Raw genomic sequence first — 17,093 nt, forward strand, 5'->3', positions numbered from 1 at the left:
AAGTATGCTTGGTATTCAACAACAATCTTCTGAATTAGCCCTACCCTAATAAAGTCAGTGAGAGCTTGTCTGGATTACAGGAACTAAAGCCGATGAGCTGGTTCGATGCCTAGCATGTTTCTGTAGGAGAAATCACCTTTAATTGATTGTCATTATCTCTGATGTTTCAGTGACCTTAAAATATTGGTTGTGTAGCAAAAGGACAAGAGCTTTTGGAGTCATCTTTCTGACTTCTTTCAAGAGAAAGTATTTTGATATCACCAAAGAGCATACAGTCTATGCTTGTACCAAATGTATCATTCGGATATCTTGCTCTGCTGAAGGCAGGTTGCAGTACCACAGGCTTATTAATTAACCTTTCCTTCACTATACAGGAATTTGACACAGTTCAATTTGTGAAAACTATATTGTACTCCTTATCACTGTGAAGAGCGCAACTGCCCCTGGAAGGCCCATGCAGGAGGAAATCAGCCTATCCTAGATGCACTGGAGCAGCAACAGGATCCATGTGGGTCTGGGACTTGGAAAAGTGTGAGACTGGCCTAGGGGCAAAGGGTCTGTGCTGCTTGTGTCTTGTCCAATGGCTCAGGGGAAATAAGTGGTTTCTCTCCATGGGATAATGCTAGGAAACTGGTTCCAGAAGTCCAAAGACAAAATCTGTAAGACAATTTCCAGACCATAGTTGTTTAGCCATAGCTGTCAGCAGTTCCTGGGGACCTGGCAAGGTCTAACAGAGATCTCAGCCATCTGAGAACTGCTGATTTTTGTCCCTCTGAAAGCATGTGAGAAACAGTGCCTCATAGTCTTTTCCCTGTTTTGTGAAGTTGTAAGTTTTATCTGAGTAAGAAAATAAAATTCCCAAGCTTCTTTCAGGAAGTGAGATAATTTTTCACTTTTCATGGCTGCAAAACTAGTCTGCTGGAATTTTTCTTTGTGGATTAACAGTTAACTTATTCCTTTATAACTAAGCAACAACGTGATGACAATCTGCAATGTCAGGATTCAAAACAACTGCATTATGACTGCAATTTTATATGAAGAATTCTGGCTGGGACGTTAAATATTTCTTGCCAGCCAAAGTTCTGAAATCCCTTTAGCTGCTAGAGGAAAAAATTCAAAGCCCACTGTCAACTTGGCAGAACAAATATGAACACTTACGTCAAGTATTTCCTTGTTGGCTTTTGGTGATGTAGCCTCTCTCAATTCTTTAATAGCAACAGGAATTTTAACCTTTTCCCCTTCTGGGATCCAAAGTCCCTACCAAAAAGAAGTACAAAGAATTACTCAGCTCTTATGTCTAACAATTTAATTCTCACAATTATGTACACATTTTACATCGTCTGAGTAGACTTAAATATTCTGAGCAATGGGGAGGCAAAGCAAACAACAAAAAATTTGACAATCAATATGCAAAAAGTCATTGTGTCTTGCAGATATTAAAACAATCCTATCAGTGGAATGACATTTCATTTTTTTGTTACTTCAACCGTATTTTTTTGAAAAAATACTCACAAAAAACCCCCATGTTAATTACCTGCATCTATAGCCCAAGACATGCATAAAGAATACCTTACTTGGATAGAAAACTAATTAATTAGCACATCATGGCAACTGCAATAGCAAAACCTGGCCACTTACAATTTATAAATCACTGGTTCAGCAATATAGATTCAGCAACACAAAAAAAAAATCCCATGTTATCAAATTAATAAATGAATTAATGACAATTTTAGCAGTATCTGCCAGTTCAACACATACAAGTTATGAAAGCTAGTGAAAAAAATCTACAACAATAACCTCAGCTCTCAATTCATGCTCTGTTTGGGTGGCTTTTCCATGTGGGAGCAAGACAAAGAGGGGAAGAGAAACATTGCGATCTTACCTTATAAACAGTGCCAAAAGCTCCAGAGCCCAAAACTTTGACTTTTTTAAATTCTGTTTCCTTTAAAATTCTCAGGTGGGCCTGGTTTGGTGCCTCCCCACTGGGTGTCAGTGGTTCGACAAGCTGGTGCAGACAGAAGAACAAGGCTTTAGAAAGATGCAGGTTGGAGTACAGCAAGCAGGACAATTTGGGAAGGAAATTAATCCTACATTTAAATAACAAACATATTATTCCAGCTGAAGTTTATGTGAGGGCAATTCTGCTCTGACTTACAGCAATAAATATCTAGAGTTGTTTCAAATTTCAGAGATAAAATAAATCAAAATAAGCTCCACTACACCATTTCTGTTCACTGAAATTGAGCAGAACAGCAGCTGCCATTTTGAAGGAAAATAAAGGAATACTGTTGTTCAAATGAAGACTTAGACATAAAAGACTTAAAAAATATGGCATGAAGAACAGTGCAATTACCACAGATCTTAAATAAGATTATTTTTTTCAACTTGCATATAAATTATAAAAATGTTTAAAGTAATGCGCAAGAACCACCTGCAACCTTTCAGGTTTGCTCTTGTTTAATGAGATGAAATTCCCATGGTACTGTAAGCTCCCCCAGACCACAGCGTTTAAAAACAACAGTTTAAAGTATGAGCACAATATTTTATAAATTGAAAAGGAAAAGTTGAATTGACTGTTAAAATTTGATCTAAGCCTTGTTGCAAACAGTAGCAATGGCCTCCAAATAGAAATATTTAACACTTGTTCTGATAAGTAAGTCAGTTTTTTCCCTTTACTGATTTTCTTTTGTTGCCACTTGGCTTTCTGGGAGAGAGAAATGACTCAGTGCTGAGGGTGTGGTGCTGAGGGTTTACATGGCAAGGTTGCACAGATCAGCAAACACATTACACATCACCCCTCAGGCAGTCTTTTCCTCGAGTAGAAATTTTCAATGATCGCCACTAAGATTTATACATCTAAATCCCTGTGGTTTTGGAAAATTATATCCACAGAGATCAGACTTAAGATTAATTGAGAAGATATTAGGTGCCCACTGCCTCTTTTCCAATGAGTGTGGCAGACGCCATGGCAGCCAAGCCTGGGCTTATTGAATTACGAGGCAGATCTGTGGTGCTGCAGCTCTCAGGCTTAAGGTGGTCCAGCTTCGCTGCCCTCAGGAAAGCAGCCTGTCCCAGATGTGTTTGCAGTACTCACCTCTCTCTCTTGCAGCAGCCTGCGCAGGGTGCGCTTCCGCACGATGTGACGTCGCCGCAGGTAAAGGCCAATGCCCAAACCAACCACAACCAGGCACAGGAGTCCTCCGACAACACCAGCCGCGATGGATGGAGTTTTGGAGCTGCCAGGCACCAGAGATGCAGAAAGAGAAGAAAATGCTCAGGTGTGTGATTTAAGAAAAACCTACAGAGGTTGCATATACATTTCTGATTTTTTATTGCACACTCCGCTAGATCAATTTGACATTTTAGGAGTCTCGTGTAACTGTATTTTTAAGTTCTTCACCCAGTGTTTGTGTTTATTGATCACCAGGGAATAGTGAAAAATCAAAAGAACTGAGCTGATATGAGACCATCCGTACTTCTACTGTGCTTAGCAGTGGAGATTTCTCCTCCACTGCTCTGCCATCTCCTCCTCCTGCAGATGATTGTTTTTCTGTATTTCCCATTTCAGTGCCATTTGCTTTTGTAGTTTTTTTTTTCCATATTTGCAAAGCAACCTTTAATAAACCAATTTCCTCAGAAAAAAAGTGCTTCTATGGCCAAGTGCTGAGCCTTGCAGAGATGGGTCTGCTTGTTTACCCTGGTGATTTTAACATCACATAGCAGGAGGGAAAAGAGAAGGCTCTCCATGTAGATGAGGTACTTGCAGGTTTGTATACACGTAGGTAAAGTGATATCAAAAAGGCATACACAACTGTAATACTGCTGATGAAGCTGACAGCAGTATTTATATCATCATTGTGAGGGTGCACGATGCATGGGTCACAATGTACTACAAACTGTCTGCCTTCTCCCCAAGTACAAAATGACTGAGGCTGGGTAGCACGTGAACAGTCTGTGTTGCATGTACTGATAGCTGCCTGTTTATAAGAGTCTGGCTGGCTTCAGACTTAAGTTGAAAAGAAAACCCTGTATCCCAAGGTTGTCTACTGGTCTGTACTTGGAGATCCATCACAGATGCCTTGGGGATTGCTATTAAATAAAGTCACATTTTAACACTACTTTTAGACTGAATTTGTCTTGCCATAGCATAACATAATTGTCAGAAACTAAATCCCTCTCTTACTCAGAGAAACCTGTTGACTTCTTACATGTTCTTGAGCAACATAAGAGGCCAAACAATGCAAAATTAGATCTCATGAGAAGAATGAATGTCTATCTTTGCATGGAGAGGCTGAAGATGTAGGGGTTCCAGACTGGAGAAGCACCCAGGTTCTCTGCAATTATTTCCCTATAATGCAGGGAATTAACTACATCAATTCTAAACGTATCTCTTTCTCTAAACCATTATCCTTTCTTTTTCCACCTTTCTCCTTTTCCTTCCCAGTATCAGAACCCAGGTCTCACCTAGATCTTCCTTTTGACAAGCTAAGCAGAACAAGTTTCGGAATCTTGTGCCAGTAGGACTAGTTCTTAATTACTTAGTCATTTTTATAGTTCTTCTATATATTTGTATGAGGTCACTTCCTCATACAAATCTGAAGCACGACTTTACCAAGCTTCAGCCTCAACATTACACATCCAGCAGACACTGCAGAAATGTTGACACGTGCATTCTTTCAAGCTCTGTTGTTAATTGTAGCAGATGAAATACTCACCCATTTGGACATCCTTCAAGACCTGGTCCTTTGCACCTGTAAAAACAAACGAGTGCTACTAACATGTTAGCTCGGGCATACCTACTCCTATAACTCCAGCTAAGAAGAGTGCTACTGATGAAAATTTTATGTTTCAGAGCAGTACAAGCACCAACATAGGTATTTATAATAATCACATACTCTAACAAACATCACACAATGGCCCTGCTCCAGAACCTTTTACACAGAGGTATAATTATGCTGTGTAATTATTATAAGGAATATTTTAAAACATCTTTTTATGTGTTAGAGTGGGGAGAGAACACAGATATACAGATTTCAAATGGACCTGGATTCCCTGCTTCTTAATTTTCAATATATTTCTGTGGTTTCTACATGTGCAGTCCTATCCACCAGCTTCAAAACAACTGATCGCTAGCTTAGACTCAGAAGCCACAAAAAATAAACAGCTATGGAGACAGCTGTGTGACAGCTCGTGTGCTATCAGCAGTGCTCTGGCTCTGTGTGGGCATTTGTTCTAGCAAAGAAGACCTCGGGGCTGACTGAAGAGGAATACATGATGGCAGAAAGCTACAAGGCAATGCACAGCTGCAGATCCTCCTGCATTATCTCAGTGTCCTGAGAAGCTAAGGATTCCCATTTCCAGGCTTTCTGTTGCCAAAGAAAGCTTCAGTAGCATATACATGCTTGCATCAGAAAACAGGATTTGACAGCACTCCCTTTGGCTATAGTGTCCATTATATTTTTCTTTCAGAATCTCAGATCTTATGCCTCTGGTAATGCAAAAAGGTATGACAGCTATCCAAAGAGCAAGAAACTCTACTAGCAAGTCATTCTCCCTGCACTTGAATTTAAAAGGTCCAAAATTCATTTTGGCAGCTTGATACAAAAAATAACATGGATGAAAACACAAGTGACTGTGTTCACACGGTGCTCTAACAGGCTTGAGGGGCACTGTGCATTCCCTAAGTGCTGCTGGGCTAAAGATGTATGCTCTTCATAGGAACTGTGGTCTTTGTGGTGTCTGCTGAGGAAGGAGAGCATTACAGAGGGGATTACATCATCTCTGAAAAGTAGTGCACAGCAAGGAGGGAGTTCAGTTTGTAGTATCTGCTCTCTGTGCTGACTTAAGGTCCATCATACCAAAGCAGCTACAGAGGAGATCATGCATGGGTTAAGGAGTAAACTCGTTCCAGGAAGAGTGCCCTGAGTTCCCTCTTACTGAGAAGAGGAAACAGAAAAAATTCAAAATGGCAGGTGGAGCTGAAGATTTTATTTCATGGAGTGACCTAGGTCGAGGGGGGTAGGAGGGGAAGCAACTACTCATTTTATTGGGTTTTTGTTTATTTGTTTGGTTTCATTACTCTGATCTTTCCCCACGTATTTGACTTGTTTTGAGGCCAACACAGTGCTTCAAGACCCAGCATCTGGAAGGTCTTGTGAGTTCACTGGTCTCCCATGCAAGAATGTGCATCCTGGTGTCCTGGACATACTGGAAGTACTGTGCATACTGGTTCCTGGATCCTGGGAGTCTGCTCTGTTAGCATTCTCTGTCTGTCTACAGCTTGTTTTGTTTGCTTAGTTGTGTAACTAAGCAAAGCGAGGCTGCACATGCAGAGCAGAACCACCAGCTTGCCTGTGGACACAGGAGATGTATCTCACTTTGCACGAGGCTTATTTCTTTGGGCACTTATAAGAAAACTGATCTAGAACCCAAGATCTCAGCCTATCACACTCTATCAGTCACCTGGATGTGAATTTCTATATGCTAATGTAACAAAGCATGTGAAACTTCTCCTGTTAGTTATTTGAAATAAAAAAAAAACTCTTGCATTATTCCAGAATGTGACCATAGTCCTTCAAGTTAATTCTTTCTAAAAATTCTGTTTTTCGTGCTACTTTATTATGGTAAAGCCTTCATGCACTTCCTAACAGCAAACAAAAATAGTACCTGAAGTCTGAGGAATGACTGACCAGTTATTTTTCTAGGCCAGAAAGTGGGAAAAGAGGGGTAGATTTTCATCTGTGCTCTTTTTTTTTAGAGAAGTATTTCCCACACAAATCCATCAATATTAAGTCTAATGGGATAAAGTTAAAAGGTGTTTGGGAATAAAATGACAGATCGCGTGTGTTTTTCAAATCTCATGTAATTCATTTCACAAGTCAAAGAAAAAATAAAGACTATGACACGTATCTATCCAAGACTAAATACAACCTCCTTCCTTAATGTGGAATTTTATGATGACACCCAAATGAGAAATGTCACCTTGTGTTATAAACTGCCTCAAGATCTTATGGCTGCATTGGATGGAATCTAGCAGCAGTTGTAGTCTCTGAAATATTTCTCTACTTTTTGCAAAATTTGTGCTGTGTACAATTCCTGAAAGTATTACATCCTGAACCCAGCATTTCCTCTCTCTATGTAAATATTCCTTGTCCTGGTTCAGACACAGCTATATATTTTCCAAATCCATCAATATTTTAACAACTCTCTCCTCGACCCACAGATCCTAATTTGATGTAATGCTGCTATGATTTATGGCCTTTCAGAGGGGACTTGAGTTTTAACAGCCTAAGTTACTTCACAATCATAAAAGAAATGGAAAACCATTGGGCTTTTCAAAGCCTTACAAGAATTTTCCTCTGCCTTTTATTTGTCATAAACCTTTAGAACATGACAAAGGCATTGAGTGTGCACTGTGCAGCTGCAAGCTTCCTTATCAGACCCCACTTTCTCACCCACTCCTAAAACCGCCTGGTATTTAACACAAGGACCAGTAAGACACAGCATTGGTGAAGACTCTGGAGGCAGGACTCATCATCTAGTCCTAGTAATTACAGCTGTGCTGTCCCCCTCTCTTTTACTTCACTGGATGTGGCTGATTTCGATTCTCATAATCCATGAGAAAACCAGATCCCTCAACATGGAGCAGGATAATCAAGCTGCTGTGTTTTGTTAGTTGCTGGAGATACAAACTGAGTAATTCCAGGGCTTTGGGGACATTGCTCTCTTTAACGGAGCATATATTCCTAGCTGTACTACAGGCAGAGCAGAAGGAAGCTGGTGTACAAAATCCCCAAGCAGTCACAGGAGAAACAGGAGAAAAGAACTCCAGGATGTGCTATGATGTGGAAAGAAAAAGAGGAAGAAAATCACTGTGGTACACCCACTGGAATTTCCCTCCTAAAAAATCAAAGGTTTGGGGAAAAACATACCCCAGGAGCTCAGCATCCACCAGATGTCACTGATGCTCCTCCCAGAAACAGAGGACCTTGTGCCCAGTCAGGTGGAAAAAAAAGAAAAAGTGCACCACTAGTGGGAAAGCTCTGTAAAATACCAGAAAATAAGCAAACAATCCTGTTTTAAATGGCCTAGATCCTTCTGTGTACAGAAGTGCAACTGAACTTTTCCTATTTACAAAGTCCACTGCACTTTGCTTACATTACCTGTGTATGCCTGACCTCTTTCACTTCCTGCTATTTTTTGTTCTTGGTGTTTTGAAATGGGACTAGTCAGGAAGGGAGAAAGCCTGAAACAAGCTGTTCTTCTGCTTTCCACTTCTTCCTCTCCATTCAGAACAAGGTTTTACTCACCCTCGTGTACAGTTTGGATGGCAGAGTTGGCAAACAGCATTGGCATCTGCATACTTCCAGACGAGGGTGTCATTCTCACCCAGCACCCCCGCGGGGCAGGTCTTCACACAGTGGGGACCATCTATAAAATGGGCACACTTCACACAGTGATCCGGGCCCTGCAAAGAAGAAAAGAAACAACTCATCTATGATTTATTTCCTTACACTCCTTACACTTCAGGAAGAAACACAGAACATAAATATCTCTGCATTCAACTGTGGAACATTTTCAGCATTTTGTGATTTCATTACCTTGCTACCTGAAATACTTACAAGTTTTTGCTCTTGTAGGATGGACTGTACAAAGGGCAATACCTGCTGCTGTTTAAAACTAATGCTTCATCAAGTTGGAATTGTTGCTGCATGGTTCCTGCTGCTCTTTTTTTTCTGTCCTCTGCCTGATGGGAAAGCTCACAATTTTTTTTGTTTAAAATGGGGAATAATTTAAGGACACTCCATTAAGGGGTAAGTTGAAAAACAGAAGGCCTAGCTATTTCCTGCTGCAATTTACCATCACATGATTTAAAATGATGGCTGGCTCTGCTTATCTCTCTCTGAAGTCCTGGCCCCAAATCATTATTTCCCTGGTTTCTCTGTGTTGAGAAGCACAGGAAATGGAAACTACCCAAGGATGCCATGCATTTTCAACTTTGAATAGCATTTCATTTGCGTTTAAAGGCAATGCCTCTGGCCATTTTTGGCAGAACTGTTTTTACTCAGACTGTGACAGCACCTGGAATGCTGTAAGTATTTTAAATCAGGGAAACCAGTAAAACAAACCCACAAAAAAACCTACACCAGATCCACACTGTTTGTTTCAGTGGAACTACAGTAAGACATGCCATGTGAAGATTACTTTAATTACTGTAATATCTAAAGGCTAATATAATTGACTAATTACTAGATGCTGGGAAATATGGAACCTCCTGAAGTAGTTTATAATGTTAATGGCATCCCTTAGGCCATGGTGGTCTGAACTGGGAGGGAGGATGGAAATAGTTCACATTGCTAAGCAGTCACTCCTCAGACTGATGGACAAGGGTCAAATACAGAGGCTGCAGGAGATGGCAAGAGGTGTTCTAAAAAAGCAGGTGATTTGATTTCAGTTGGTGAGAAAGGCTCTTTGAGACAGAGGAAGATTAAAGAGAATTACAGGTTTGTCATTAAGACATGAATTTTATCTGATTAAAATTGAATTATTTTTCATTTACAGTTGCCAAACAGAACATTTCATAACACATAAGGGTATTCTGAAAATTAAAGAAAAAATATATAGAATACACTGAGAAAGATTCAGGACTGACTGGCAAGACTGTACTGTTTTGACTTTTGTAAAAGTGTTTTGTGTAGGTATGAATGTATATAACTGTATAAAGTAAGAAAATCCAATCATTTTGTTTTGATTGCTTTTCTTCTATCATGCTTTATGCCTACAACTTCTTTAACATTGGCTATAAACTTTAACCTAGTTAGTTAAAAACAGTTTTAAGTAAAAACTATATCCTGGGTATTTTTCAGTAAGCACTTTTTAAATCTCAATTTTAACAGGTCTTTTCAAGCTACTATATTAATCCACTATTTCAACAACCCTTTTCCTGTGAGCAAGGAAGTGTAATTTGTTCATGCTAACTTGGCTGTTCAATAATTACACATTCCCAAATTACTATATCTTCAGTTATGCTTTCTTTTTGTATGTTTTTTTCCACAAAGACACAAGAAAGAAAGACCCTACAATGCCTGTGACTACGAGGCTATGTGGATAAAACATGTGATGGGGGAAAAACACATCCTAAAGTTCTCTCTCCTGGCTTTTTTCTCCACCAACAACAGATCTTGCTCACTGTTTTTTCCCTTCTCTCCGATCTCTGCCTGATTGTGGCAAAGGGTAAGTGGTAATTCAAGATCATCCCATTATACTAAACTACAGCCCAAGGTACTGGTTTGCTAAGCCAGGTCTATCCTTACAGGTCCAGTGCAGGTTGCGTTGTATACAGTGGAGTTCTGTACCAGACACTCTGAGTGGCAGGGGAGGCATTTGGAGTCCCTTTCAAACTCACGTGGCTCCCTGGAATAAAAGAAAAAAGAGAAATAATAAAGCCCTAGCTAATTAGTGAGGCTTAACATTTGTTCGTCTCTCCACCTTCTGTCTTTTCCAGCTTGAATCCATTGGGGTGATTGTCCTGATACAGGTGGAAGTGTAGGACCATCTTGCCTGATGTCAGCACACCAGGGGCACTTTCTCAGCTCAACAGAGAGGTAAGGGAAAGGGAAATTTGGATGGCAGTGGAACACATGGCACTCCAGGCCACACACTACAAATGAGTTTACTTTCCATTTTAAGCTAATGACACAGAATATTCTCAAAGATTTCCAGAGGCTTTTAAATGGTAGTGATGCAAAGAGATGAGCAAAATAATTTCAAGTGTTTCTAAAGCTCCAAATAATAATTAGGAAAGTTAAACAGCAATGCTCTGATAATTAAATTCATGCCCTCCCTAGAACACATAATTAATCACTAAAATATGAAAGTTGGGAGCAGATAGTTTCAATAGCAATAATGCTGTTCTCCTTCAAGTAATAGAGTTATTAATTAAACTTCATCTACATGTCATAGGACACAAAAAATGCCCAGATCTGCCCTTCAGATCATAAAAGCTGCTGGAGGGAATTCACTTATGAAAAAGACAGCTGCTGAATGGCAAGTTGATAGACAAATTATCATGGGCATGAGCATCCTGTCAAGTTCTTGTTTAGCACTAAAGATTTTTGTAAGAAACAGAGGCAGAAGTGTTTACATCAACAAATCTGTGGATGGCAAAGCATTACTCTATTGCACATTACTGAAGATCAGCATATTTTTTGGTGCTAGCCATGCTTTCCCTGCCTACATCATATGATGAACTGACTAAAAAAAACAGCCACAGCCCTGATACGAGTCACTGGTATGCTTTCCTCGACCTGTGAAAAACTGAAGCAATATTTTGCCTGGAATTACTGCACCCAGTGCTCTGCAGGTGAAGCCTATTTTTCCCTTAACTGCAGCACTGCAGGTTGGAGGGCAAGTTACTAACCTGGCTGGTGAGCAGGATCCCTCTGTTCCTTCAGTGACAGCCCCTGAGCACACCAGGGTACCCATTGATCTAATGAAACGTGCTGCAGTTCAGCAAATCCAGCATGTTGAGTACAACAAGGAGAGCCTTTGCAGCAAGAAAGCCTATGGGGAGTGGCTGTGTTTCTACGACTGCCTCTGTGGTTGATGATGACAGCTATCTCTGACTCTTGCCTGATGTTTTTAACATGACAGGCACAGATTGGGGATTTAAATTCCTTTTTTCATTTGGGAATCATTTGGGAAGGAACGGTAATGCCTAACCTCCTTGATAGCTTCCCAGCAGGCCTGATGCTCAGGAGCAGTGGGTGTGACTAATGCTCAGAACTGGGCCTGAATTCTTCCCCGTGCCTGAAAAAATCCCTGAATTATTATTATTTTTTTTTGGGGGGTGGGGGTGGGTAGAGTGCTCAGGCTAACACCTCTGCCAACCCACTGAAATCCAAAGACCCTATGTCTTGCTCACTTTCTCGCCACACACATCACACACATTCTAAAACCAAAACCCCCAAGGGCCCGCAGGCCCCTTACCCTTGCAGGATGTTGCACTGTTTCACACACTCCTTCTGGCGACTGAAAAACCTGCAGGAAAAGCAGTGGAAGGGCCCTGGGCCCCAGCAGCCCACGTCCGAGCACAGCGGGTCACACACATGCCTGTCAGCAGCTGAGAAAAGAGAAGCCATGAACTTCATGGCAAGAGAAAGGGCAGATACAGCGTGGCAAAAAACTATTCCAAAGCAGACATGAATGACTTTAGTAGAAGAGGAATAATCACAATTTTTCTAATTCCCAAAACTTGACTTCTAGGCTTTATTTCTGGAGCAAATTCTGGCCTTTCAAAATTAAAATGAGATCCATCGTGACCATGTACCAGACCTACAGTAAAGCAAAACCAGTACCAGAGGAGACACATTTCTGATACGTAACAAATTCACATTCTGGTTAAGAGAAATAAATAGATTTTGGCCCAGGAACCACTGCTGAGTGATTAACTTTATCAAACAAGCCTGATGTCTACTGCTGGCTTCTCTGTCCTTCACTGTGTTCATAGCAGGATGTACGATCACCCATAAAGCCCACATCCCCTATGGGACCAACTCCCCTTTCTCCTCACTGTCCTCAATAAAGCAGCATCACTGATGAATTTTGCATCAAATTACTCTTCCATTTCATCATGAGCATTTGCGAGGGCAGGAAAGCAGATTGACTTACTACAATCATTTTTATTTCTGTTCTGTATTATTTTTGTTTTCTGACTCTGAGTAGCAAACAAGCTGCGCCAGTTCATGGTGTCAGCGTAGCAGAGGTTCTTGTTCTTCATAATGGCAATGTCTCCATCACTTATTTCCTTGAGGGAGCGCAGCCCCAAGGACTGTATTTTCAAGTTAACAACAGCAAGGGAATACTGGCCACTGAAATGAAGATGGACAAATTGAAGACACAGAAAAAAGAGAATTAGTAAACAGGGTTGTACTTGGAGAAATAATCTTTTGGTATGTATTGCTGTGCAATCAATTTTTTGTAATGGGAATTTTAAACTAAATCTGGCAGGACACATGCACTCCATCAAATGAATGACATATAAGGATAGCAGTAGGTAGAGAAGCTATTTTGTGCTGGTCCACAAAGCCATTCTTCCTCTCACGGCAAGCTCAAGTGGGTGCTGAATGCAGGCTCTAACAACAGTTAGGTTTGCAGGTTTGATCTTACTCTACTGCTACAAAATGGTGCTCAGCACCTTTCAGACTATTTCCTGTTTTGCATGAGTTTTGTGACACCCATATATCCCACTGCTAGGCACCCTGGTATGTTCAGAGAAATGCAGCTCCCAACAGAGCTCCTTTTACAGGCATCCTGGCACGTCATTTACTTACTGCTGCTTGGTTCGGCCTCGGATAATCTCCAGATTTTCAAAAGCATAGAGATCAGTAGCATTATCAGGCCAGGCCTGAATCAACAGAAATCCTGAAATGAAGAAAAGAAGATTAAAAAATAATAATAATAATAATGCAAACACAGTCAGTACTGGAGGTGAAATGTCCTTCTTGAGATTCTCTTCTGCCAGGAGAAGACACTTGTGCTTTCCACGTGCTTTTCTGAGAATTTCAAAATTAAACATGACATGTTAGGAATATTTGTAAACACTGCTTTGTAAATTGTTTACTTTTTAGTCCACCATAAGGCTCAGGAGCATCAGAGAACAGTGTGTCAGGGGCCGTGCATCTGCCACGCTGAGCTGCTGCTGATGGCTCTTGATACAAGAATACCCTGCTTGAGGGGCTGTGGGCTTCCCTGAGCATGAAGAGGCATTGTCTCCTTTGTGAGCTGCCATTCGGTAAGAGAAAAAGTAGGCATAAAGCAGGAACGGCACAGAACAGTCAGCAGCTCAGAGTGCGTTTGTTATGACAAGCAAATTTCTCTGCTCAGGTGTGGTACTCTGGAGAACAGAAAGAATTTGGGAAATTGCACAAAGATGTATGAAACTCTGAGGTTAGTCACTGCTACCCTGAAGGCAAAAAGACAGGTAAAAGAGATAAAGAGAAGTGGACCTGGAGTCATATCCACGGGCTCTGACATTACATTTGTTTTATAACTGGATGAACAAAATTACTTTCAAGTTGATGCCTGTGCAAGATTGCAGTCAAGTACTCTCGTACTTTGTGGCTCTTGGCCACTTTGTGCTCATCTCCAGGAAGGGCTCTCTGGGCTGGGGAGAGTGTCTCCATGTGTCTCCATGAGGACGATGCAAGAGAGTGACCATAGTTCCCTAAGGAGCTGCAGAAAGGTTTTCCACAAATAGAAACACTTGGCTATTTTCAGATAGAGTGGCATGCCCTTGAATCACCACACACTTCTTGGGTAGCTGAGAATTGCTTCTACCTTTAGTCCTCGGTAGGGCTGACAATTCAGCAGGAGGGATGATCTGGAAAAACCAGAAACATCCAAAGAAACACCTTGGATGGGAGGCAGGGTGGTTGTAACACTGGCAAGATGCTGCTGACTTCCAGTGTGAGCAGTGACCCTGCAAGCTCAGGAACAGAAACCACTTGCCCGCTCTTCCGCTCACAAACTTTGAGAACTTTCTTCTTCTTGCTTTAGGTTTTTGGCAGTACCACTCAGATAATATCTCATGCTTAACCCATGTCACTGACCTGATATTTCTTTGACTGTTCTGAAGACATCCAGCTTCTTAGGGTCAAGGGGTAGTGTCTTTGTGAAGGCATCCCTGAAACAAACAGAAGGAGGTATTGGGAGAAGAATGAATGAGCCTGAATTTCTCCCTAGTCCCTCTCTTCCAGTCCTCAGTGACCAGCAGGCAACTCACCCTAGAAACGCAACAGGAAGAATGCTGACATCCCCATTGATCTTTGTACAGTTTTTGAAGGAGTCGATGTTTGTAGCGTTTATGGATAGTATCCCTTTAAGTTCACCTATTCCAATGCCATTGCACACTGTTAAAACAGGGACACAAAAGTTTGGTAGAGAAGAGAGAAACATCATCACATGTAAGGAAACACATACAAAAATACTGCTGTTCAAAAAGCTTGGTCAATTCTACCACTGTAAGATCAGTTTCACAAATCTTTTGCCGATCGTTGCTTTTCAGAATCACCAAAGGAAAAACACTTCTCATTTGCACACCTGTGCAGCCCTGGTCTTAGCATCTCCGCACACACATTCTGACACATGCCCTTCTCTTTGTCCCATTTTCATTTTATTCCTGTTGATGAGACACTGAGAAGGATAAATAAAGGATGCTGATGCGTAGGATACACATTAAGTGCAGTTTATTTGTGTAAGCGTACTTGCCGTATATCCCAGCTGAAGCATGCTCTGCTGCCATGCTTCCTGAGAAAACAGCCTGTCAAAACTTCAAACTAGCAGTGGATATGTGTATTGAATTTGCACTTTGAGGGCTCAATTCAGTTCAGAACTCCATCTATTTATTCTAATAAATCATCTATCATCTCAAAGCCTTACTGTTCCACGCCATGCTTTTTATACCTTTGCTGCACAGCCCATCACATTTTTTACACTTCCGAACGCCGTTTTCTTCCACTTCGTAAGTGTCAGTATTGCATGAGCGAACGCAGGAGCCATGATCTGTCACCACATAGTTGTCTGGAAAAACAAGGATGACAGAGAACTGAAAAAATAAGAGAGATGTACTGGGGGCAATACATGTACTAGGTAAAATAAGGTTTTTTAACGTTTGGCCATGCACAAAACACAGACATTAATTATTAATTTTCACATCCTTTGAAGATAGACAGACATAGAGTGCTTTTACCATTTTGTAACAGAGGAGCATCGTCACAGAAGAGTGAAACAACATTGCAAAAGACAGACTGCAGCAATGTTGTTATCTGAATCAATACACAGCCCTTCTGAACCCTCACTTTCACACATCCTCCCATGCTAAGGGCAATGATGAACCTCAGAAAAGGATACCAAGTTTATATGCTGAACCCTCTGTTACACTTAAGTCTTGTTTGTCTAAAAGACCATGGTCATGGAAAACCTTGAAAGAAAGAAAGCATCTGTAAAGGAACAGGACTTCTCAAAGAGTGTTTAAACCAACGACTTTCCATCTGCACTAAATAAGAAACAGTAAAGAGTTGATACTGTGTCAGTAATCCACAGGATTGATCCCATATGTCTTCTCTGGCCATTGAGTTGATGATTCTATTAAGATGCTTTTCTCTCCATTAAGAAAAAATCCTCGGAAGTCAAAATTCAACTGCTAATAATCAGGGAAGTTGACAGATTCAGAAAGATTTAAAAGGCTGTTTGTTTTCATAAGCCATTCTCTGACACTTGTCACCTGTTCTCAGTTCCCAGGGAAATGAAGAGAACAAGAATGTGCTGGGCTGTAATGCAGAGGGTGACACAGGTCCTTCTCACCCCTTGAACCTTCTCTTTGTCTGCAAGCAAAAATGAACTTACGTGGACATTCCCTCACACAAGTGGCTCCAAAGCTGTATTTTCCCTCGGGGTTGACATCCATTTGGTAGGTGGTCGGGTTATAGAGGACCAGTGGGGGACACGTGTCCTTGCAGGTAGCATCATCCCGAAACTTGCGGCATGCCTGTTGTCAAACAACAGCACCCATTAAAAAGTTACAAGGTCTTTACATTAGCTGTTTAAAAACACTTCTGTGAGCTGTGCTGCTTCTCACTTAGCTCAAATGGGAATCCTGAGCATCTACAGGGCTGGTTCCTAGTGCTTAGGAAGTGAAAGGTTGCTTCAGGTTGGGCAATTTAGTATGATATTTGAAAAAAAAAAAAAAAGCAAATGTAAGGTTTTCTTCTTTGTTCTGAACAAGAAAACTTGGCACTCTGGAGAAGAACTGCTGGGATTCACGTGGGAACATGGGCGAATCTGCATGCCTCAGATGAAATTTTCCCTACCAGATCAAGACAAACAGTACTTTTCTTGGCCAGCCACTTTTTAATAACCTCAATCAAATCAAGTTCTTTCCTGCCAATTACTGACTTTTGTGGCTGAATTTTAAAAGGAAGCCATTCTATTTGGCTGCAGGTAATGAACAACTTAGAAGCTCTTTATGAAGAATAAGTTGGTTCTTCCAACCCAATCTAGCATTTAATTAATAATCATTCCCTTTTCCCCTTTAT

General features: G+C 41.0%; 1 protein-coding gene and 1 long non-coding RNA gene across 3 annotated transcripts in view; one reads left to right on the forward strand and one right to left on the reverse strand.

The window, feature by feature from the left end:
• The window catches only part of EGFR (epidermal growth factor receptor), a 151,833-nt gene that overhangs the window by 20,311 nt on the left and 114,429 nt on the right, over positions 1 to 17,093 (reverse strand). For both annotated transcript variants that reach the window (XM_085226730.1, XM_085226729.1), the window contains exons 7-19: positions 16,405 to 16,546; positions 15,463 to 15,579; positions 14,783 to 14,909; positions 14,610 to 14,683; positions 13,332 to 13,422; positions 12,670 to 12,869; positions 11,989 to 12,121; positions 10,314 to 10,413; positions 8,310 to 8,467; positions 4,716 to 4,751; positions 3,095 to 3,236; positions 1,883 to 2,005; positions 1,159 to 1,257 (exon numbers count right to left, since the gene is read on the reverse strand). In XM_085226730.1, the coding sequence (XP_085082856.1) occupies positions 1,159 to 1,257; positions 1,883 to 2,005; positions 3,095 to 3,236; positions 4,716 to 4,751; positions 8,310 to 8,467; positions 10,314 to 10,413; positions 11,989 to 12,121; positions 12,670 to 12,869; positions 13,332 to 13,422; positions 14,610 to 14,683; positions 14,783 to 14,909; positions 15,463 to 15,579; positions 16,405 to 16,546 (1,542 nt within the window). The remainder of the gene's footprint in view (positions 1 to 1,158; positions 1,258 to 1,882; positions 2,006 to 3,094; positions 3,237 to 4,715; positions 4,752 to 8,309; positions 8,468 to 10,313; positions 10,414 to 11,988; positions 12,122 to 12,669; positions 12,870 to 13,331; positions 13,423 to 14,609; positions 14,684 to 14,782; positions 14,910 to 15,462; positions 15,580 to 16,404; positions 16,547 to 17,093) is intronic.
• Positions 10,110 to 12,400, forward strand: LOC146544191 (uncharacterized). The gene is made up of 3 exons (XR_014884055.1): positions 10,110 to 10,233; positions 10,505 to 10,604; positions 12,265 to 12,400. It is a non-coding gene; the product is annotated as an uncharacterized LOC146544191 (long non-coding RNA).

The sequence above is a fragment of the Meleagris gallopavo genome, chromosome 6, assembly GCF_905368555.1.
Source record: "Meleagris gallopavo chromosome 6, MGAL_WU_HG_1.1, whole genome shotgun sequence".
Classification (NCBI taxonomy): domain Eukaryota; kingdom Metazoa; phylum Chordata; class Aves; order Galliformes; family Phasianidae; genus Meleagris; species Meleagris gallopavo.